Source organism: Drosophila eugracilis, unplaced genomic scaffold, assembly GCF_018153835.1.
Source record: "Drosophila eugracilis isolate 14026-0451.02 unplaced genomic scaffold, ASM1815383v1 contig_2088, whole genome shotgun sequence".
In the NCBI taxonomy this organism is placed as follows: domain Eukaryota; kingdom Metazoa; phylum Arthropoda; class Insecta; order Diptera; family Drosophilidae; genus Drosophila; species Drosophila eugracilis.
This window is the reverse complement of record NW_024572964.1, coordinates 2,637,719-2,660,597: the sequence shown is the minus strand read 5'-3', so window position 1 is coordinate 2,660,597 and position 22,879 is coordinate 2,637,719. Positions and strand designations below refer to the sequence as shown.

The 22,879-nt window shown below is 40.3% G+C and overlaps 2 protein-coding genes across 28 annotated transcripts in view; both read left to right on the top strand.

The window, feature by feature from the left end:
• Nucleotides 1-17,474, top strand: part of LOC108107726 (serine/threonine-protein kinase mig-15) — a 32,433-nt gene extending 14,959 nt beyond the window's left edge. Inside the window, exons 4-19 of one of the 11 annotated variants that reach the window (XM_017215363.2) lie at nt 5,051-5,495; nt 5,570-5,812; nt 5,945-6,450; nt 6,507-6,680; nt 7,215-7,235; nt 8,105-8,460; nt 8,950-9,109; nt 9,991-10,878; nt 12,569-12,739; nt 14,563-15,165; nt 15,226-15,381; nt 15,444-15,611; nt 15,670-15,819; nt 15,881-16,015; nt 16,080-16,154; nt 16,218-17,474. In XM_017215363.2, the coding sequence (XP_017070852.1) occupies nt 5,051-5,495; nt 5,570-5,812; nt 5,945-6,450; nt 6,507-6,680; nt 7,215-7,235; nt 8,105-8,460; nt 8,950-9,109; nt 9,991-10,878; nt 12,569-12,739; nt 14,563-15,165; nt 15,226-15,381; nt 15,444-15,611; nt 15,670-15,819; nt 15,881-16,015; nt 16,080-16,154; nt 16,218-16,391 (4,425 nt within the window). In that variant the 3' untranslated portion in view covers nt 16,392-17,474. The remainder of the gene's footprint in view (nt 1-5,050; nt 5,496-5,569; nt 5,813-5,944; nt 6,451-6,506; nt 6,681-7,214; nt 7,236-8,104; nt 8,461-8,949; nt 9,110-9,990; nt 10,879-12,568; nt 12,740-14,562; nt 15,166-15,225; nt 15,382-15,443; nt 15,612-15,669; nt 15,820-15,880; nt 16,016-16,079; nt 16,155-16,217) is intronic. The other 10 variants (XM_017215366.2, XM_017215365.2, XM_017215364.2 and 7 more) reach the window with 10 other exon arrangements.
• A 1,573-nt stretch (nt 17,475-19,047) lies between these two features.
• Nucleotides 19,048-22,879, top strand: part of LOC108107723 — a 47,055-nt gene continuing 43,223 nt past the window's right edge. For 7 of the 17 annotated variants that reach the window (XM_017215355.1, XM_017215361.2, XM_017215353.1 and 4 more), the window contains exon 1: nt 19,055-19,316. The gene's annotated coding sequence lies outside the window, so the exon portion shown is untranslated. Of the gene's footprint in view, nt 19,317-22,879 lie in introns of all 17 variants that reach the window. The other 10 variants (XM_017215349.1, XM_017215352.1, XM_017215350.1 and 7 more) reach the window with 7 other exon arrangements.

Here is a 22,879-nt window from a genome sequence, read left to right as displayed (position 1 = left end):
TACGCTGACTGTGCCCTACTCATCTAGTTTCTTAGATGGATCTTTGTGAGGAAACTTTTAAAGTGTCGTTGATCTTTGCCAGCATTCTCTGACAAACTCTAAGACTATCCTAGCCTGTCTTATCGACTGTCTACTGTATTCTCCATTCAGAGGAGGGCTATACTTAAAACTTTTCAAACTACTCGCCGGGCAGCTCAACAAAAACTTTGATTACCCGGGTTAATTAACGAAACTAACAACAATTGGTAATTGATGAGCGTTAACCTTCCCCTCGCATCACCGCTGCCCTCTTAACCCCCATGGCAATCCACCTAATCACCTTTCAAATGGAGTCTACAAATTTGCACACTGATCACTAAAAATGAGAAAAACAAGAGGAAAACTATGCACAAATGTTGCGTAAGTTGGCCAAACGCAGCTGTTGCACCGAGCTGGAGGTTCCCAACTCTGTGGGCCAGTGGGGCAAACTGGAGGCTGTTGGCACTCGGTGGGTTTTTTTTGGGTTGGTTTGCTGGGTCTTACTTATGATACTTTGCCTGACGCATCGCACGGGCGTGGTGGAGCTCTGTGCGGTTTTCTATTCGAATAAATGTGGCTCTTGCAAGTGTTGTAATTGAATTGCCTTTGCGGCGGCTCTGTGTGGGAGCTGCAAGATTCAGTTGCCACAATTAATATGCCCACAAAGCTCAATGAAAGGTGCCACCAGCAGCAGCGGCAGAAGAAAAAAGTGGCAGTACAATGTGGTTTGGTTTCCTTTTGGCTCTTGATGTGGTTGGGACCTCTTTGGGTTACTCAATACCATCGGCAGGTGGGTGGCTCCATGTCGTTGTCGATATGATTTACATGGAAATGTGAGAAGTGGAACTTGAAAGTCAGGAAAGAATATCTAGTTTATGTTAGTCTAATAAATTATTTAGTTTATGCTCTTAATGGAGAAGTCTGGAATCTAAATAGATCAGGTTTAGGATTCTCTGTGATCTCTCATTTCCCTTTTGCGACCTATATCTCCTCCACTTCTTAGCTAATCTACTAAAACATTTCCATTTCCTCGTTTATTTTCCATCGAACTTCTTATAGAACACATGCTTTTCCGGTTCATCAACATCAGTGGGATTTCTGGCCTTATCACAAACATTGTTTCCTAACTCTATCTGACTTTTCTCCATGAATATATATATATAGTGTAGTATATATTTAAAGCATTTCCCTTTCTCCACTTTGTTTCAAGCGATTTGCGTGCCAAGTTGAGCCAACTTGAAAAACATGTCCAAAAGTTGATCTTTTTGGGGCCATTTTCATTGGGGAGGCACTTGACTGCATTTTTTGCCTCTTATGCAACGTTCAGTTTCCGACTTGCGTTTATATATATTTATTTTTTATACTTTATTTTTTCCTCTTCTGTTATCAGCCAACATGCAGACTGAAATCATATTTTTTCTGTCAGCGTCTGTTGGGAATTTTCGCCTTTTTTTCTGCGCATTTTTGCTCTGGGATTTTCGTCGACAATTTACACGACCTGCATAGTTTATGAGAGGGGGAGGGAGGGGAAGGGTAGAAGAGGTGGGGTTAGAGTTTCCGAAACAAGAAATTGCAAATGATTTTCTTACGTATACTTTTTACGATCTGGTATATACAATGCTTATGAGAATATTTTCCGTTCCCCTGATTATGCAGTTTTCGTTGCAGTTTAGGGCGGACCTTTAGGTTTACAGGGAAAAGAGGTGTTAATATATAATCTATATTTAAGTTATATAATCAACAAATTAAAGGAATTTTGGGTTAAATAGGTTCAAACTTACCTAATACCTTACCTTACTGAAATAAAGGTAGAAAACATGTGATAGCTCTATTGAAACCTACCGAAAGTTGTCGATTTGATCTGTTTATGTATTTCTAACTTTATAAACAAAAAAAAAAAGAAACTATATTGTAGAAATCTTTGCCCCAGACAGGTCCACCCTAGGCCCCAAAGTATCTGTATATTTGTGGCATATCATCGAGTTGATTGTTTTATTGTTTGGGTTTCTTTTCACGCTTGATTTTATTTGCCTGGTATCCGTATCTGTTGCTGTGAGTGTGACTGCGGCTATAAGTATACTCGGTATCTGACAGATACTCGTGCTCGGTGTGGTAATCATAAACCATCTCTTGTGCATAGGTAGGCAAATCCAAAACCAAATTGGACGGACAGCCAGGGAGCCAGCCAGCCAGCTGCAGCAGTCGACTGAGTTTCATTCCATTGTTGACTTTACCTTTAAAACATTTTCACATTTTGATTATATTACAAATTCAGCGATTTTTCTTTTTTCAATTGGTCGGTCTGGCGGTGGGTCTGTCAGTGGGTCGGTCGGTGCTTTATATGGCAAAAGGCTTGTCGCCGTCGTCGTCGTCGTCGTACTTGGTTGCTTTGTTTATTTGTTTCTGCGGATTGTTTAGCTCTATTTGCTTTTTGGCTTTTAAGAAGAAACCGATGGGAGGTGGAGAAATGCCTGCACTGAGTGATTCACAAATATTTTTCTTTGTATTTATTGCGGCAATCATCTTTCTTCTTCGATTACTTAAATGTATAGCTAGAGAGCTCCGGGGGGGTTTTTTATATTCGAACAAGCACAAAAATCAAAGACGACAAACTTCCTGGTAAAAGTACAACACCTGATATAAGTCACAACCCCCCTTAAACTCTCCCCTCAGCTAGATACATTTTTTGTTGGCCTGTCTAATCGATTTCTCTATGCACAATTTCGTTCTTTGCCACAAGTCAGGCTCCATTAGTGCATGTCATTAATTTGCATAAAATCTGCAGCACAGTTAGAATCTGATGATGATGCGATGATGGCCAAGACATTCTCCGGCTCCGCCCGCTCTCCAGCTGCACATTTTTTAATAACATTTTGATAGATTCTAGCCATGGTGTTACGCCTCGTCTAACTAATCAATAAGCGGAAAGAAAATGACAGGTTTTTGCAGGATGAGCTATGAGTTTTACACTAGAAATAATGGAGTGTTAGTTTTGGAGGGGAAATTGAAGATTTAGAAATTGGATTTATAATCGAAATTGGATTTATAATCCTTTCTTAATTATGAAGTAAGATCTACAGTGAGTTACTGAGATAAAGCTTCTTAAGATTCTTTTAGACTGATCCTATTTCTAGGTAAATCAAAAATATCATCTATTAAAAGTGACTTCAAATACAGCCATCAGCCCGAGGCTCTTCCAGATATAGATCAGCGAAACTGAAGTGTTTTCCCCTGTGGATTGCAAACTAGAAACCGAATCGTAATCACCCTCTTAAAGAGAACATCTAAGAGCCGAGGGGCAACATTTCATGCCACGGCTTTGGTATACCGCATCGTCATCGTCATCGGCATCGTCTAGCTATCGTCACTTAAATTGTTATCATCTCTCGTTAAGCATTTTGATTTATGGATGGAGCCGGCAGAGCCTTATGCTCCTGCTCACTCAATTAAAACTGTATTAAATGTAAAATGACTTTAAAAGCGGCTCAGGCGACACGACAGAGATGCTGGAAGCTCTCGCTAAAAAGCCAGCAACCGGTTGGTCAGGACAACTCAATCTTGGCCAGCAGTAGGGAGGGGGGCAGAAGAGAATAAAAAACAATTTGCGAGTTTGATTAAAGTGGCAGGCGGGCTAATTGAAACTAGTTGGGCTCTGAGCTAAACACCAGCACTAAACGCCAAAGATGCAACGTGACTTGAAAACTTTAATTGGAGCTCTTGAATCTTGGCAAGAGTTTGGCATTAAGGGCTGCCACAAATTAGAGAGTTGAGTTGTTAATCAAGACTGTTTCATCTTGGAAAGTATAGTTTTCTGTAAGGTTAACGTCCTTTTAGCTAACTAAAACCAAGTTTAATAGACATACTTCAGGGTTAAACTGAGTTTCTTTCAGTGCCTCAACCTTTTTTTTAGTCACCCTTCGTCGAGGTCTTAAATTAGTCACCTTTGTGGCGCTCTTGAATAGATATTTGTGGCATGTTTACCTTAACTACTTGACACTCTGATTGAGCAGACACATTACCCCACTCGAGGTTGATGCTCCTCTCCAGACAGAGTTCTCTGCCCTCCACTTGCTCTCCTCTCCACGGTGCGTTCTATTGTTTGATTCCATTGGAGTCGATGCCGATGATGCTGTTGCGGCTGCTTTTGTTTACTTAATCACTTTTTATGTGTCGCAGTTTGTTGACGCCTGCCGGGGGCTGAGGCAGCTCCAGACCCACAGACTATATAAAATATATGGAATATACATGTATATATATATAGCGATGCACTAGCCAACGCCTCCATGGTCGTCGTCAGCGTCATCGTCTTGTTGTCGTCAACAGCATAATGGAGGGTGCTGAAGTGCATTTAAACAGCGCCTCAATGCCGTAATGAACCGAGTTCTGGAACCGCCAACCCGGCTCTGACCTCGATCATTGCCAATGCTCACGACCAACTCGGTTAGATTCTTAAAACTCGAGTGGTTCTGTGCTTTTGAAATGTTTTTAAAATATTCATAAAGAACGACGATTTCCGCATTTGGTTTTCTAGTAAATTCAGAAGAAAGACAATACAAGAACAGAATGATTTGCGGTATTTGAAATTATTTAAAGAAAGACTTCTCATTATTTTTCAAATATTTGATTTATTAGTTCACTGCCTTGTAAATTTATCTTTCTCTTTTTGGTTTTTGCTTATGATGATAACCATTAGGAGTCTACGACAGTCTAAGTCATGTTACTCAGTTGGCAACTAAATGAAACAAAAATTTCAAGACCAGATAGTATGCTTTCATGAAATGTGTATTTATAAGACTGATAAGGAAAGACAAAATGTGTCATTTTCTATATTTAACAAAAATGAACCTTATTAATATTAAAAACATTCAACGGAGGTCCTCTAGAAAGTCAAAGCCTATATCTCAAATCAAAATAAAACTTTAACTTACAAACACAACTAAAGAACTCTTTCTTATTAGTAGAGCTTAACCAGAAAATATTACCTTAAACCTAAAGATTACTCACCTCAAACTCCCCTCTTTTCCTCTTCCAGGGCCGTCACACGAAGACTGGTCAATTGGCTGCCATAAAGGTGATGGACGTCACCGAGGACGAAGAGGAGGAGATCAAGCTGGAGATCAATGTGCTAAAGAAATACTCGAATCACCGCAACATTGCCACCTACTACGGAGCCTTCATCAAGAAGTCGCCGCCCGGGAAGGATGATCAGTTGTGGCTGGTTATGGAGTACTGTGGTGCTGGATCAGTGACGGATCTGGTCAAGTCCACCAAGGGTCAGAGCCTGAAGGAAGAGTGGATAGCCTATATATGCCGCGAGATCCTGCGGGGCCTGAGCTATCTGCATTCGAACAAAGTCATCCATCGTGACATCAAGGGGCAGAATGTGCTCCTCACAGACAACGCCGAGGTGAAGCTGGTGGACTTTGGTGTCTCCGCCCAGCTGGATCGCACGATAGGCCGGCGCAACACATTCATCGGTAAGCTATGAGTCACAGGCACATGTCAAACCTACCTGCTAAACTGGTCTTTTCCTTTCCCCCTCTCACCATAGGTACTCCCTACTGGATGGCCCCCGAGGTCATTGCCTGCGACGAGAATCCCGACGCCACGTACGACAATCGCTCCGATCTGTGGTCGCTGGGCATCACCGCCCTGGAGATGGCTGAGTCACAGCCCCCGCTCTGCGATCTGCATCCGATGCGAGCCCTCTTCCTGATTCCGCGCAACTCGCCACCCAGGCTCAAATCGAAGAAGTGGTCCAAGAAGTTCCACGGCTTTATTGACACGGTGCTAGGTGAGTCATCGGCTTTTAAGCTGCTTTGCAAAAGAGTTAATGGAGAAGGTGCGGTGTGTACTCTTCGAGTCATCTCATCCACTTATCCTAATCCCATAATAACCATAACTAACGACCATATATCACCCACAGTTAAGGACTATCACCAGCGGCCTTACACCGAGAACCTGCTGAAGCACGCCTTCATCAAGGACCAGCCCACAGATCGCCAGGTGCGCATCCAGCTGAAGGATCACATCGATCGCTGCAAGAAGCGTAAGCAGGAGAAGGAGCGCGAGGACTACCGCTACTCGGGCTCCGACAACGATGACGATGAGCCGCAGCTGGCCGGTGAGCACAGCTCCATTGTCCAGGCACCGGGCGGCGATACTTTGCGCCGCAACTTCCAGCAGATCCAGGAGGGTCGCCTGGCTGCCGAGCAGCAACAGCAGCAGCATCATCTGATGGCCCAGGCCCAAGCCCAGGCAGCCGCTGCCCATGCTGCCGCCCAGGCTCAGGCGCAACTCCAGCAGCAGCAACAGCAGGCAGCGGCGGCGGCAGCAGCAGCGGCCTATGCAGCGCAACAGGCGCAGCAAGCAGCCCAGCAGCAGGCACAGGCACAGCAGCCACAGGCCAATCGTCAGCCGAAGCCACCATCGGTAAGGATATTGGCCTTCCAAGTATTATGGTTATTATATCAAAATTATCATAACAGCGCCAGCAGGTTGAGGAGCCAGGTCCACCGGCACGTCCGCCACAGCGCCTGATCGTGGTGCCGGATCCGCCGCACGCCAATCGGCCATTGCCACCGACCCCCAAGTGCGGCGAGCCGGCGGGACAGACGCCGCAGCAGCAGCAGCGCAACTCGCAGAATAACTTCAAGCCATCGGTGCGTATCGGGCGTAGATTAACAGCGAAAGGGCAGGGCCGATAAGGCGGCAATCGGGTAATCCGATCTTAAGGGGAGGTCTTCAGAGCAATGACTCCCAGTATTGGGAAAGCATAATACCAGCTTAGACTTGGAAGAAGATGCGCTCTGTCCGTATACCCTGTAATTTTGTAACCCCCTGCCCTCGAAAGTAGTTTGGTTTTTGAGTTTTATCCATACTGTGTATACCATGTAAAAGTCGCTACCATTACCATATCTTATCCTAATTTTTATCTCTTTTATTTTCATGTTATGTGCGCCTACATAATCTATAAATATATATATATATACCGTTAACCAATATGCATTGATAACCCGTATATACTGTGCGTAACTTGCGATTTATGATTTGACTCATGTGTACATCATCCCGTTGCGCCGTTAAACCAACCAACGTATGATTTTCCGAACTGTACACGATTACAACAAACACTTGATATATATATATATATATAATATATAACACAACAACAATCATGACTACAACAACAATAGTTACCACCAAGGAGACCTGAGGTATGTCCTACGATTTTCAGTTCAAGCCTGTCGCATCTTTTCTGTTTTGATTTCTGCTTGATTTTCCTATAAAGTTTGCATACATTGAATGCGAGTATAGAGTGCATTGCAGAACTAAAATATATATATTGGTTATATAATTTAGATCTGCATTACGTAAAAGTCCTGCAAGGCACTCTACATCGATTGTTTTCCATCTGTGTAACCCCCTAAAGTTGTTGCCCCATTTCGGACCTCAGTCGAAATTACCGTAATGGAGGTACACAAAAACCGCCTCGTAACTCTCGAAAACCAAAATCAACACCCCCCTTTGCACGTGCCACTTGTTAACAAAACTTCCTCAGCCTAATGATTCCATAACTCAACCGATTGACTAACACCCCCAAAAGTAGATTGACATACCTGGAGCATAGAGTTTCCCCCCACTGCGTGATTGATGCGTTTCTAATGCTGTTTCGGGGGAGAATAAAGTGCCGAAGTGGAAATTAATACAACCAACTAACGTAGATAAAGACTAACCACCGAGCTTTTCTAACCGATTCTATGTAATGCTCTGCTGGATCCCAAGACAGCTTTTCCGCCTGGCGTTCGTTTTGATCGTTTTTATCTATAAGTACTGTACCGGAGGAAAACCAATCTAATGCTCTCTTACTTTTCGTTCCCATTCCCTCGATAAAAACCGAAAACTGAAAACTGAAAACCCGAAACAACTGTGGTGTCATGTGCAATCCAACACACAACAAACTACACACAACACACAAAAATATATACAAAAACACACACCAAACACACACCAAACACACACCACACACACACACTGAAATCCTCCTGACCCCTGAAACGAAAACAAATGTATTGTAAAACTGTAGGATCATTTGGATGTGTTAGCAGCACAATTAAGTGAATTGGGCGTGGTCTTCTCCCAACAGCCACAGCCGCAGACGGCCGCCGGTGGCCAGGGATCCCAGCAGCAGGCGCAGCCGGAGGCTCCGCCTCGCAACAATCGCCAGTCGAGCGGTCTGTCCTCATCCGGCGGATCGGCATCAGGAGGCGGTTCGTCTAAGCCGGCCGCCGCTCTGCCTCAGCAGTCGAACAATCATCTGGGACAGCCGGTGAATCCGCTGGACCCCTTGGACAGCAGCGATTCGGATAGCGAGCCAGATGAGCCGAACGATCGGGCCAGAAATGATGGAACTTTGCTGGCCAGCGATCCACCCAAACCGCTGTAAGTACAACCGCAAAGAAGGGGCGTGGCAGTTTGCAACCAAAAAATTCCACAAATCGAAGATGCAACGTCGTAGATCACAATTTAGAAGACAGGGACTGCAATTTGGAATGAAAACTTTAAGGATTCTTTTTTAATTCAGATTTTTATTAGATTTTTATGATCTTAAACTAATCACTAATGATAGTGATAATGATTATGATCTTAAACTAACTAATGATAGTGATTACGATAATGTAAACTAAAATCAATTGCAGTCCCTGATAAGCAAGAACACATCATCTCTCTCTGAATACTAACCCGACTTCACAACATTCTTGTCTCTCACTTATTTAAACACTCCATTGATTACCCACCCATCCACCTACCTACACCCTCCCACTACACCCAAACCACTCCCATTTCATTTCCATTGTCAACCACAATTTGCCGCCCCTTTTTTTCGTTTTGGATTTGTTTTTGGCTTTTTTGGTTTTTCGTTATGTTTAGACCCGAATTTTCATATAGGCCCGGTTTGGGACCCGTCTCGGAGGACGCCAACACGACAACGCCCTTGAGTCATGGCAGCGGTGGGCCGCCCAACCGCCCACTGCCACCCACGCCCGACGACGACGACCAGGCCGGAGATCGTACTTTGATCATGAAGCGCGTAAGTTGCGTTAACATTTCCCTCAGATATCAACTTCTATATCCTTATATACGAGTACGAATCTTTGTTTAGTTTAGTTTTTAGTTTTTGATTTTACCTATGAGATGCAATCAGTGAGGGTTAGGTCAGCAGGAGCTTTTAGGATCATGATTACTGTACAAAAAGTGTAAACTAGCTTTTGTAGGGTTAAAGGTCTGCCAACCCAACAACAAAAAGGATAACTCAATCCAAAGACAATCTTAACCAAATCCGAAACAGAGTAATATAAACTAAGTTCAACCTGGTTGTGGTTCTCTAAATCAAAGAGTTAGCCTTAAATATGATTTGATTTTCCTACTAAATTTATATGATTTTTTTTTACATATTTTTTATAGTAACTTAATGGCGTAAACAGTGTGAAATCTTTTTCGTGAATTTTCCTTTCTTTGTACAAATTGATTTCCAAAATTTCCGTTACGAACTTTTCCTTTTTTTGTATATTTTTGATTGAGCCATGTGTGATGTTGCATCTATCTAAACATTAGTGCACTGGTGCATAGAAAGTTGACACGATCGAGATATTGTACATACATGACTATATGCACATTTGCACACACACCCCATATATATATATCTTTCGATTTACTCTGGATGCTATATATATATCTAATTACCGACTGGAATGAAGAACAGAATTCATGAAAAACTTTCCATGCTGTGGTGGGTGGGGAAAGAAGAAAGCTCTCTTTTAATCGATATTTAGAAGCCTCTAAGTATTAAAAAACAGAACAACCTAACACCATTCTTCTCTTGCTGCGTACTCACCACAACAACAACAACAACAACTACTACTACTACTACTCCCTGAACCTGAACCTGAACCTGATATTCCCCAAAAATAGAATCTAGACCAGAACATAAACCGCCTGCAAAAGTCCGCCTCCACATCGCAGGCCAATGTGACGCCGTCGCGTCGCCCTGTCGATGAATCCAATTTGGTGAGAGATTGGGGCTTTGATCATTTCTTTCCCAAGAACGCCAACGGTCCGAGGGGCAGTGGACGAGGTAGTCCCACCACCACTGCCAGTCTCAGTCGGAGCTCTCAGCTGAGTACTCTGAAGGTGGAGACGAAACTCCAGAGGGCCAGTGTGGCGGAGGCCATCACGAGACCCGTGCCCAGGGGTTATCAGCCGCTGAAGGCCGAACCAAGTGCCAGCCAAAGTATTGCCAAAGAACAAGGATCAGGAACGGGTAGTGGAAGCAGTGGTAGCTCCAACTCCACGGCGCACAAACGTCAGGAATCAGATTCCCGGCTGCCAATGAACTTTGTGCGTGGTTTTAGACGAGAGAATTCGGATTTCTTCCCCCTCACCAAGAGGCACTCGGCTGTGCTGAGTGGTTCTGGGGCATCTGGACCCACACCAGGATCGGTGGTCCCCTCGACGCAGTCCATCCAGGCCCAAAGGGCAAGTGCCGTGTACCAAAGGAACAGCATTTACAACAGCAGCATCAGCAGCAAGAGCAAGGAGAATGCACTGCCAGGAGCAACTGCAGCAGGAACCACGGCCAGTGGTAAGCCAGGGACAACTGCAGCCGCCTCCACTGCCACCAAAGGAGCTGCTCCGAAGCCCTCCAAGTCCCTGGCCAACTTCAATTTCCTGCGACCGCGTCGCGAAAAGACTGAATCCGTCATTGTGCTGCAAAATGCTGCCGTTCGCGCCCAAAGGCAGCAGCAACAACTGCAACAACAGCAGCAGCAGCAACAGCAACAGCAACTGCAGCAGCAGCAGGTAAACGTTCTCAGCTCGCACAAAACAACAACAAAAATCAACAGAGAGGCAAACATTTATTCAAAAATGCTGCGAACATAACTCACCAAAAACTTAAAAAAATATTGCAAAAATATTTTTCCCATTTAATTGTGTTTTGTCTTGGCGCCAGAAACGTAAACCAAACCCAAACTACCCAAAAAACAAGGCTGAAATTTACCATTTGGCTCGCTACTTCCATACTCACCACATCCACACACACACGCAAACACACACACATGCACTTTAAACTAATAGCTCGTAAATAATAAATTAAAACAACACACAACCCATTGTTGCTAATCAATAAAAAAAAAAACAGCTGGATATGTAAAAAGAAGCATTTAGGGAAGCATTTTGTATATTTTCATTGCTTGAGCATGTTTGGTTTTATTTGGTTTTTTAATCAATTGTTTATTGCATTCTCATTTGTTTTGTTTATAAATCTATTATAATCAATCAGAGCCCACGCCATTCTAGGACTTAAGCTAACCGCAACCCTAATTAAGACTATCTAATACGCCTAAGAACTCTGATTAACAAATGCAAATAACCGGTAATCTAATCTGTATATAACTCTGGCCCCAAAAGATAGTAAAAAGAGGCAAAAGTATCGAATGCTAATGAGATCGAGTTAATACCCGTAGTGCAGGTTGAAGCTATCCTAAACTTTCTGTTCAAATGTTAATAATGCGGTGTCGATTAAAGTTTAACGATTGCATTTGAGGCAGCTCTTAGTGGACGTTTAAAGACAGTAAAATCAAAACCTATTTGTTTAAAATTAAATTGAAGGAATTTGAAATATTTGGTTTTAATGGGTTTGTAAATAGTTAACTAAATAGTAGGAATTATCTTAAATTTTTTAACTTTTCTGTTAGATTCTTATTAATTTATAATTTCTAAATTTATTGCCAAGTCTCTTGCTGCCTCGTTTAACCACTCTCTAAATTAGAATGCTGCTAGCTATATGTATCATCTGTAAACTCTATTGCTTTCGCTCAAAATTGTTTTAAAGCTTTTCTCTGTACAAAGACAAACTCCTCGGAAGGTTTGCTGGTTTGGTTAGCAAGAGGAAAAGTTAATTAAGAAATAAATATAAATAATACACCGCCCCCTCCTCACCTGAGCGATTGTTTCTGCAACCTGAGCCACGTTTTGCCTGCTGCGCTGAAACTGAGATGTTGCTTATTTAGTTTAAGTGTTAGCCTTAAAACAATTTTGAAGCGGACTTAGAGGACTCGCGATACCTAAATGTTATAGTCTGTAAGCTCTGTAAACCAAAGGATACACATACACCCCCAGCACCCACAATTCTATCTTAATATATATATATATATATATATATGTAAATCTGTATCTAAATGTCCATATGCGGCTAAAATTCGAGGCTTAGTAGTGGAGGGGTCATCCTTAGGCAACCTCAAAGTGTCTCATTGGCATTCATTTATTTTGTGCTGCTGCTCTTGAATCTCTCTTATGTACGTTCTTTGACTCATTTCGTTGTTATTTCTGTTTTCCCTTACTCTTACTCTTACTCTTTACTCTTTACTTTCCCCCCAAGACATGTATTCTATAACCCCCCCATTCTATCTCTCTTTCTAATTCCATTACAAATGTTTATAAACTCAGATTTGTTTCTTAAGCTAAATCTTTGTGTATTTCCCTCATACAGAATCGAGGAGGCGGCGGCGGAGGAGGCGGTGGCAGTAGCGGTGGCGGCGTAGGTGCCGATGGCACTGGACTGGGAACTCCTGGGACAAGGACCAGCAGCGTCCTGCCGGATCTACTCAGCCAGGCGTCGCCGGCAACCCCGCCACGCCATGATAAATCATCCAGTGAGGAGGTGAGTAATATGCCCCATAAATACTCCACTTTCGTCCTCTTGTGTTTTTCGTTTTAATCGATTTTTCATTGTGTTTTTTTTATATATTTTTTTTGTTCGTAACCCTTGTGTCCACGTTGAGTTTATTTACTGTGATAATATATATTTCGTTGTATCGTTCTGTCAGCCGTTCAGGCCGATTCATACCCATTATCTTGGCTAGGATTCATGGTTAGGTCAATAAAACTTGAAGTTCTTCCGGTTTGATAACAGAATCATAAAAAGAAAACGCATTACCAGTCATTAATATCAAAATTCCACCTTGAGTTGTGTTTAATAAACGAGTGAATCAGTTACTAACATGAGAAGTTACTTTTTCAACTGCCAAACAACATTTTTGAAGGCATTCTCTTTAGTCCAATATAAATTCAATTTGATTATTTATTTATTTTGTCATTCTAAGCCCTTTTTTCTAACCCAAAAATATAAATGTGACTAATCCGTAAGATAAAGAACATCTCTAGCATAAACATATTTCCATGACGTGGAGCAAAGTTCATTATGAAGAGGGTAAAAAGCAATGAATTGGTCGAAAAATTCAAAAATAAACAAGATTATTTGCATGCTCGTATGAAGCTCTCGCCATGTGCATGACCTTTAGTAAAATTGATTTACCAACATGAACCACAAAAAGTTGAGAACCAAAATCGTTTTAAACAAATTTCTTCTTCTTAATTGTGCTTTGTCTTTCCGCAACGTTTGAGCTGATGGCCACTACGATATATTCTAACAAATTACAAATTACCAATCAAAAAAACAAACAAACAAAACATTACAATAGTAAGTATGAATGAATAGTCCCCAAAAATAAAAACCGACAAAAGCTCTTATTTTGTATAATTTGCTCTCTTATAAAAAAAAAACAAACAAAACCCAAAACAACTACCAAAAAAACCAGAAAATATTTTTGTGTACAGTTTTATTTTTCTTCCACCTTATGATTTTTCATCACATTTTCACAATGTGCCATTTAGTCTGTATGTGATTTCTTTAATGGATATGGAAATCTAGAAGATAATTTTCACACATTTTCTGTACAACTACTACCCAGCACTAGGAATGTCTTTCAGTTTTTCTCTGTAAATAAAATATATATTTATTCCTTACTTTTTTACAAATTTTAATCGTGGAACTTCTCATACGCTCCACTCTCTTCTGCGTTGTATAGCAGCCAGTCTTGTGTCGCTAACGTTTCGTCTTCTGTAAATCACACACATTCACATACATACATACATACAAAATACACTGGAAGAAAGGCTTCCCTTAAGTTTATCCAAATACAAGAATACACAAATTATTTTTTAAACATTTTTCCTTATTTTTACCATTGGCCTCTGGGGAAAGACTAATCACATTTCTATTTTTTATTTGTTTTTGTTTTCCTAACACATTTCCGCCTTTTCTCGCCACTGTTAACCTTGTCTGAGTGTACCTAACACTCCCGTGCACCCACCCACGACACTACTATAATGCTCTATATGCCCACTGAAACCGAAACAAACACACACACACACCCAAACCTTGCATGTGTAAATTATTTATGTTATTTATTTTTAGTTGACATCTAAAGACTAATTGAAATTTTTTCTTGCACTTTTTCTATTTTTCTTTTCTCTCTATAAAATAAAAACAATGAAAACCCCAAATCCAAACTATCGAAATAATCGATAAATATCGATAATTAAATATATAAATAAATCAATTAAACAAACGATGACAAATAATGAAATCAAATGTAAATTATAAACAATCGAAATAATCGAATCGTGTAATCGATTAACCAGTATCAGGCGGCCATTAGCTCATCCGTGCATTCCACGCCATCGAAATCGTTTATCGCTAGCAGCGGAAGCGGCGGCGGCGGTCTTGGTTTGGGGGGCGGTACCGTTGTGGGCGGCGTGATTATCAGCAGCAATCACTCGCCCCAATCGACGATATCGCTCGCCTCCTCGTCCTCGAATTCGCGCCAGAATTCGCCCAAGAATTCGATCAGCAAGACGCGCTCCTCCAGCAGTATTACTAATCTCTTGCACAAATCTGCTTCTTCCTCCTCTGCGAACCTACACCACCTGACGCCCTGTTCCTCTACATCCTCGGCCTCGATCTCCAATCCCTTGCCACCGCACGCCTATGCCCTGCAACAGAAGCAGCGCAGTTTCCTGACCTTTGGCTTTGGTGCCGGCGGCTCTGGACCTTCGCGTCGGGAGTCTCATGTCAATGTCAATGTAACGCCCACCTCCCACGAGGCGGCCAACGATACGCCCGAGATCCGTAAGTATAAGAAGCGATTCAACTCGGAGATCCTGTGCGCAGCGCTGTGGGGCGTCAACCTGCTGATCGGAACGGAGAATGGTTTAATGCTACTGGACCGATCTGGTCAGGGCAAGGTGAGTAGATTGTATTCCTCAATTTATCAATGTATCTAATATTCTTGTATCCGTCAACAGGTCTACCAGCTCATCTCGCGTCGTCGTTTCCAGCAAATGGAGGTGCTCGAGGGCCAGAACATATTGGTCACCATATCCGGCAAGAAGAACCGAGTGCGCGTCTACTACTTGTCCTGGCTCAAGTCGAAGATCTTGCGCACCGATGGACTCTCTGATGTGAGTTTGGAGTAGCTTATTCTACGAATCACTTGCTAACTTCATCTAATTCCCATTTATAGCAAGTGGAGCGTCGCAATGGCTGGATTAACGTGGGTGATCTACAAGGTGCTGTACATTTTAAGATTGTCAAATACGAGAGGATTAAGTTCCTAGTGATTGCATTAAAAGACTCTATTGAAATTTATGCATGGGCTCCCAAACCATATCACAAATTTATGGCATTTAAGGTGGGTCTTAATATATTTTTAACATTAAATGAGCATTCTTTAATATTTAATTTTGTAGAATTTTGGTGAACTGGAACATCGCCCCCTTTTGGTCGATCTCACCATTGAGGATCAGTCGAGACTGAAGGTGATCTATGGCTCCGCCGAGGGTTTCCATGCGGTTGATTTAGATTCAGCTGAAGTATACGATATCTATCTTCCCAAGCATGTAAGTTGGCTCGATTGAGAGTGTCTCAAATGATTGAACTAACTAATTTGTATATCTTCAGACTCAGGGTGCAATCATTCCGCATTGTATTGTGGCGCTTCCGAACTCCAATGGCATGCAACTGCTGCTGTGCTACGACAATGAGGGTGTCTATGTGAACACTGCCGGCCGGGTTTCCAAGAACATTGTGCTGCAGGCAAGTCTATAAGGATTTCTCCTATCTAATTAATTAGTTAATATTACCTTTTAAACTGTTTTAGTGGGGCGAGATGCCCACCTCGGTGGCCTACATTGGCACTGGACAAATCATGGGCTGGGGCAACAAAGCAATAGAGGTGAGTGATGATTTTTTTTCCCTTCTATATAGTATAATTAATGGTTTTTTTCCTAACTTTCAGATACGTTCCGTTGAGAGCGGCCATTTGGATGGTGTGTTCATGCACAAAAAGGCGCAGCGCTTGAAATTCCTTTGCGAGCGCAACGACAAAGTATTCTTCAGCAGTGCCAAAGGTGCTTCATCGTGTCAAATCTACTTTATGACGCTCAACAAGCCGGGCATGGCCAATTGGTAATCCCAATACCAATCCAAACCAATCGATAACGACGATCGATGATCTTGGCAGACAGCCTCGATTTGCTCAACCGGCAACAAAACAAAACAAAACAAAACAAAACAAAACAAAATCAACCCATGAAAACATTTTCTTCTTATTTTACCACACACAAGCAAAACGAAAAAGAAAGTATCTAAAGCGAACACATAAAAGATAATTAGGTGATTTAAGTGAAGAGTGGAGCATAACGATTAAGTGAGATATCCTAAAAACAGACACACCACAACACACACTCAACAACCCGAGATCATGAACTTGTGCTTATGAAAATTCACCACGACAACGTTTCAATTAGTAAATGTGCTAAGAAAACTCGATCAAAACGAGCCTATATATATATTAAAGATATATATATATATAGATATATATATAAATAATCTACTTAATATTTAGAGAGGAACATTTCAAGCTCACTCGTCGAGGTTTTTTGTCAGATCTGGTCAGAAAACGGAAGCAACCGCAATTAAAGCAATTCGCATCCTCCATCCTTTCGATGTATGTATATTGACGTTACATAACACCCAGCACACACCACACCACACACACACACACGATTCAGATTCAGATTCATTTCAAATGTCGTTTCACGATTGTGTTTGATTTCGCTTACAAGTTAAACTTAAGTTGAAAGCCAGCAGCGCAGCAGCAGAAAGCCACAAAAAATATACGAGTATATCGAATTTTCCACACGAGAAGCAGAAGGACATCGTATATATATACAGATATACAGATATATATATAGAAGAAAGTATATGCAGTTAGTTTTTGTTCTTGATATTATCAAATAGAATTTATTTGTGCGTTTCCGAAGATTACATGTTAGTGGAGAGAGCCCAAGCAAGTTTATACATAAATTATTGTCTGCGCGCTCATTTTATGGATATGGAAATGGAAATGGAGAATGGAAATGAGAATGGAAATCGAAGCGAAGCAAAGCAAACAAAACAAAACAAAACCCACATAAAACGCCATTGTAAAAACTAAGTGATAAATGAGTAAATAATTGATTAATGTAAAATAAAGCCGAAAGCAAAACACAAACCCAAGCAAGCTTGCAACAATTGAGGATATCTAATAACGAGAAATAATTAAACAAACGCACCATGACGTTTCCGAGGAGGTAGAGCTACCTTACTTAAAACGAAATTGGAGGGAATTACAAAAACGAGAACCTAGTTAAGCTGCATTTTTTACTGAACTTTTATACAGAGCCAAGAAAGAGAGAATTATGATGATGATGATGACGATGACGATGAAAACATAAAAAACAAACGATGTATGTGAACGAGTCGAGGAGGGAAATTAAACCAAAATTCTATAAATCGTAGCATGTTAAAATTGATAACCATTAACGAACCATCTCCGCTTGTTGTACTGTGTGCATTTCCTTTGTGTTTTCATTCAAATAGCTTCAATATCAAAAGTGGTCACGTTGCAATATATCTCTATATCGAGAGGATATAGAAACATTTCCCCAACTGGCGCACACTAAGAAAACCCCCTTAAGAAGAACCCCCTAAAAACCCCAAAATGGAACACTAATTCTGCCTTATTTTGAGTTGTTTGCGTGATTTCGTCCCAATCCTCTTCCACACACACTACCACAGACCCTCCACACTTAAAAAAATGTCTCATTAAGAAGTATAATTAAAATATTGTTTGTTTTTGTGTTATAAAATGATTGTACGCCCCCGTATTTAATAATGTTCATCGAAGCAAAATGGTAAACAAAAGTGCACTAAACTGCACATCTAAAACAACAAAAAAAGAATAAAAGAATTAGTAATAAATGCTTACTTTATTTCTAAAATAAAACAAGTAAAATGATACAGAAATGAATGTAAATCTAATTATTATATATATATAATCTCAAAATTAAAAAAAAAATACAAAAAAATAAGTATTTGAGTTTTATTAATTGCTGGGATAGTGGAACTTGACAATTCTGGATTCTTCTTCTGTTAAACGTAATAGATGGAAATTATTGATTGATATCTAGGAATTAATAATAAAAACTCCCTTTTTCGTCAGTGTATACTTTCTTATCGGACTTGCATTGGTTCGAGTCATTGCTAACCCTTTGTATTAAGAAGCCTTGTTATCAAGTCAATTTAATCTCTATGCTAAGAATTAGTTATAAGTTATAAGTTAAACTCGTTAAAAAATCATTATTAAAAGAATGTTGTATAAACCATAGCTATATATTAGACCATTTAAGCCTTTTTAAAAGCTTACTGCGAACTAACATTTTTAAAGTTCCCGCTCACTGAAAGTATTCGATATATTTTGATAGGTGCAGTGTGACCCTCCCTAACGATGTTAAATATTGCATACTCGACTAAGTAAAAAATCAAAACGAAAAACTTGAACAGTATGAAATACATATCTTATTTTATAGCGTGTATTTGTATCACAAATATTTAAGCGTTCTTATAAAACTGTACAAACGCCCGCCCAATAAATTAAATCCAAACTTCACTATCTGTACCATTCCCTCAAACGCATATCTTACGGCAGTTGCGTCCTATTGCTGGTCACTCGCACATGTTCGAACAGCTGACATTCTCCCCACACCTTCGAACACCGGCGTCGGCAGAGCAAACGGAGTAGTCTCTATATGTTTCTCACGTCTGCGTCTATGTATTCTCAAAATCCAAGCGAATCGGACGCGTTTTCGTCGCGAGTTTTGCCGCTGCAAAATAAAATATCAACAATAAGTGTAAGTTGCCGCGAGACTTAAACTTATTCGATAATCGAGTGTTTTTATTAACAAAACGAATCGCGTTGTTCGAAATTGGATAAATTCGAGTGTCTCGGGTCGCAAATATTAAAAAGAAAAGGAATTGTGTATACCGAAAAGGCTAAACAATAAGCTTTTCAAAGGTAAATCCCATGAAGAAGAGTGTTAATAAGAGTTTTGCAAAAAGCAAAAGTGCCGGAAAAAAGTACAAAACATAGTGCAAATGCAAATGCGAAAAAAGACGCCGACTATACGTATATGAGGTCCATGTGTATGTGTGAAAAAATCCTGGACAACGCCACTCCTTTTGCGCAAAGAAATTTTATAAAAAAAAAAAACAGTAAAGAAGCTGTATATAGAGAGCAAAATGAAGCTGCGCCGGAGTTGAACAAAATATGAAAATAAAGAGGGGTGGGGATGTGAGCTATATGGTACAGGGTGCAAGCAAATATTTTAATCGAAATTCGCCATAATTTAAGCAGATTTTAGTGCAAATACAACGGTAAAAAAGAAATTGCATTTGGAGTAGCGGCATTTTTAAGGGTGTGTAAGTGAGTTCGTGTCCTGCCGTCCTACTCACTCCCTCTGCGCAGAAGCAGGACAGCAGCAAAAAGGAAACCCCGACAAAAAAAAAACAATTGCAAATTGCAGAAATGCGAAAATACACAAATACGAAAATACTTTTTTTTTTCTCAACAGCTGGCGGAGTTTTAACCACCTGGCGAAAAAAGCCAACATGGGACTCCTTAAACAGTTAAACGGTTCTCCTTTTTATGGTTTTTAATAACTGGTTTTGCAGAGCCTTTATGAGTAGGTGCGAGCGAGCAGGAAATATGCCCCAACCAAAGAACCGTTGATCGCAAAATGCAACTGCGATCGGGAGAAAAAGAGGGAGAGAGACACAGACACAGAGATTGGGTTAAAAAAAGAAACCAAAACAAAACAAAAGCAAACGACTTTTGTTTTTCTTTTGTTGTCTTAGGTTCTGTGTGTAGATGTGTGTGTGGGTTTCTTGTGATAACTTTGCTATCGTTGTTTTTGCATTATTTATCGCTTTTCTTCGTCTTGCAATTCTCCGAGTGGCCGCAATTTATGCAAATATGCAGAAATCACAATTCTATTTGCACTATTTCCTCAATAAAAAATCGCTGGCGAGGCCAAGAATATTATATGTACGAGTATTGTTGTTAAATTCAGCTCTTTGTGGGTACAATTTCACCCTCTTTTGTGCGTCGCGTGCTTTGCGCTTCTTTTCTCTCATTTGTTTATTTTTAGTTGCGGAATTTCTGGTTACAAACCGTATTTAATTTCAACGACTTCCCTCTGTTTTGCTCCTTATTCCGCTCCTCTTCTTCCTTCTTCTTCTTGTTCTTCTCCTTCTTTGTCTTGCAGAAACAGTTGCGCTCCATGTCATTCCCCACACACACACACGCACGGAGAGAAATTCATCCCAATAGGCCCCAAAAAATGTTCTTATCAGAATTTTACATTTTACATTATTGCCTGAAAGATAATTTCTTTACAAATTTAAAAAGAGTTACTAAAGTTGATAAACACTAATAATAAAAACCATTACTTATTAATTCATGTACATTGGGCTTCAAAATTGTTTCCTGTGCACTGGAAAAGGGAGTCACAAAATGAAAACAATGGGGGGAGAATAAGAAAACAAGAAGAAGGGCCCGCCTTTGTTTTATGACTTCTGAGGATGTTTATTTATAGTTGCTTCGCTTAAATGTTTCAATTTTTATTTCCACAGAATATCCATCGTCAATTTGTCGGCGACTTAAAAACTCATAAAATATGTCAAACGCTCTTTTTTTCCGGCGTCATAAAACTTTCGCCTACGCTTGCGCAATTTGCATAAACTTAATTAGTCAAATGCAGGCACAAAAAGTTATTCAACAAATTATTCTTAATTAAAGAAATAGCCAAAGTCGTAGAGCTTTTGACAGATTGAACATTCAAATGCGTTAATTTCCATGCAAAGCTGAGTATTATGCAAATCGCCTTGACTGGCCAAAAATTAGCTCCATGCCTTGAATTTATAGTCTCACATTTTTGGCATTTATGGAGAACTTTTGCAGCAGATAAAGTATCCTAAAAATGCAACTGATTATGCAACAAATTGTTCCTAATTAAAGAAACAACCATATACGAATCTATTTGACAGATAAAGCATTTAAAAGCTATAATTTTCAAGCAAATCTTGACTTCATGCTAACGGCTTTGAAAGTCAAACACTATGGTTTGAATTTATAGTTTCAAATTTCCACGTTTTGTTTATGGAAAAACTTCTACCCTCTGTGGGTCCTAAAAGTAAGACATCAATCTAACTGAGAGGTTTAAGCGTTTAACTTTTCAAACGAATCTTCGAATGACCAAATATAAATGCTTCAGATTTATTGCTTCACATTTATGCTATTTATTTAACTTCTGAAGCTTGTCTTAACTATTTCCTAAGAAATCTACTTGGCAGATCTGCGAAAACTAAATTAATATAAATCAAATCCAAAGCTACACAAGAAAAGTTATTCAAGACATTATTCTTAATTAAAGTAGCAGTCAGAGACTGTTTTCATGTAAAGCTGAATTTTATGTTAATCGGTAAAGTATTGTTTTTTACACTTTTCGCATTTATGGAAAACTTTTGCAATGCCGAGACAAGCAAAAAAACTCAACTATTTCGAACGAAATCGAGATCAGCGATCTCTCCAAGCTCTTGAGTGTTATTTTTCCTCCGTTTGTTTTTGTATCTTTTTTCGGTGGCCCACGCGCAGCTGGCGAAATCAAGTTTAGGAATTCCCCCACATAACCCCTCTATATAATACCCCCCGACTTTATCTCTTGCGTCACTTGATTTGGCGCAAGTTTAGCACACGACTCTTTTTGGCTTCCATATGATCTTGGATCTCTGGCATTTTCGTTCGACTTTTCAATGGAAACCCCTAGCCAACCATAGCAACAACAATGGCAATAGCTATGGGTCTATATATCCGTATTGATATTAGCAGTTGCCACAAAATGTCGCCTTTATTTATTCATCTATTTTTTGCCGACTGCTTTTTTGGATATCTGCCATATAAGGCTACCAAATTGTGTGCGAGTTGGGGTCTTGGATTTTCGGTTGATCAATGATCGTGATTCGTTCATGGCTCGGGGCCATTCGGTTTTTATTGTCTGAAGAAAAGCGATATTAGCTAAGCCTAATGTGGCCATTTGAGGTTTGGTTTTTATTTGATTGTTAAAGGGTTCACTGAACCCAGATTGCAGTTAAGTTTGTCGGTCCAATTTGGCAGAGAAATGCTGGAAGTGAAATGTGAGGAAAACTTGAACTTGAATGGGCTAAAAAAGAAATGTAGCTCTTGGGCTTTATAGGGGGAATGTGATTAATTATGCTCATGCAAAGGTGGTTAAGAAAATGTAGTTAAGTTAGGAGATTTGTTAACCATTCAAGCAATACGAAAGTAAGATTTATTTTCGAAGTACTGACAGTTTTTAAAGTGAAAAAATGTCTATACTTAACATACATATTTATGTTGCCTTAAAGTTGTTTTTTCTATCGATTTTCATTGAGCTCCTTAATACCTATGGTACTTGGTATATTATATTCTATTTGGTAAGAGATTTAACTGATTGCGCCAGCTTGTATTTAAGTAATTGATAGTTGGCCACAGCTGCAGTGGTCCACTGGCCCATTGAGACC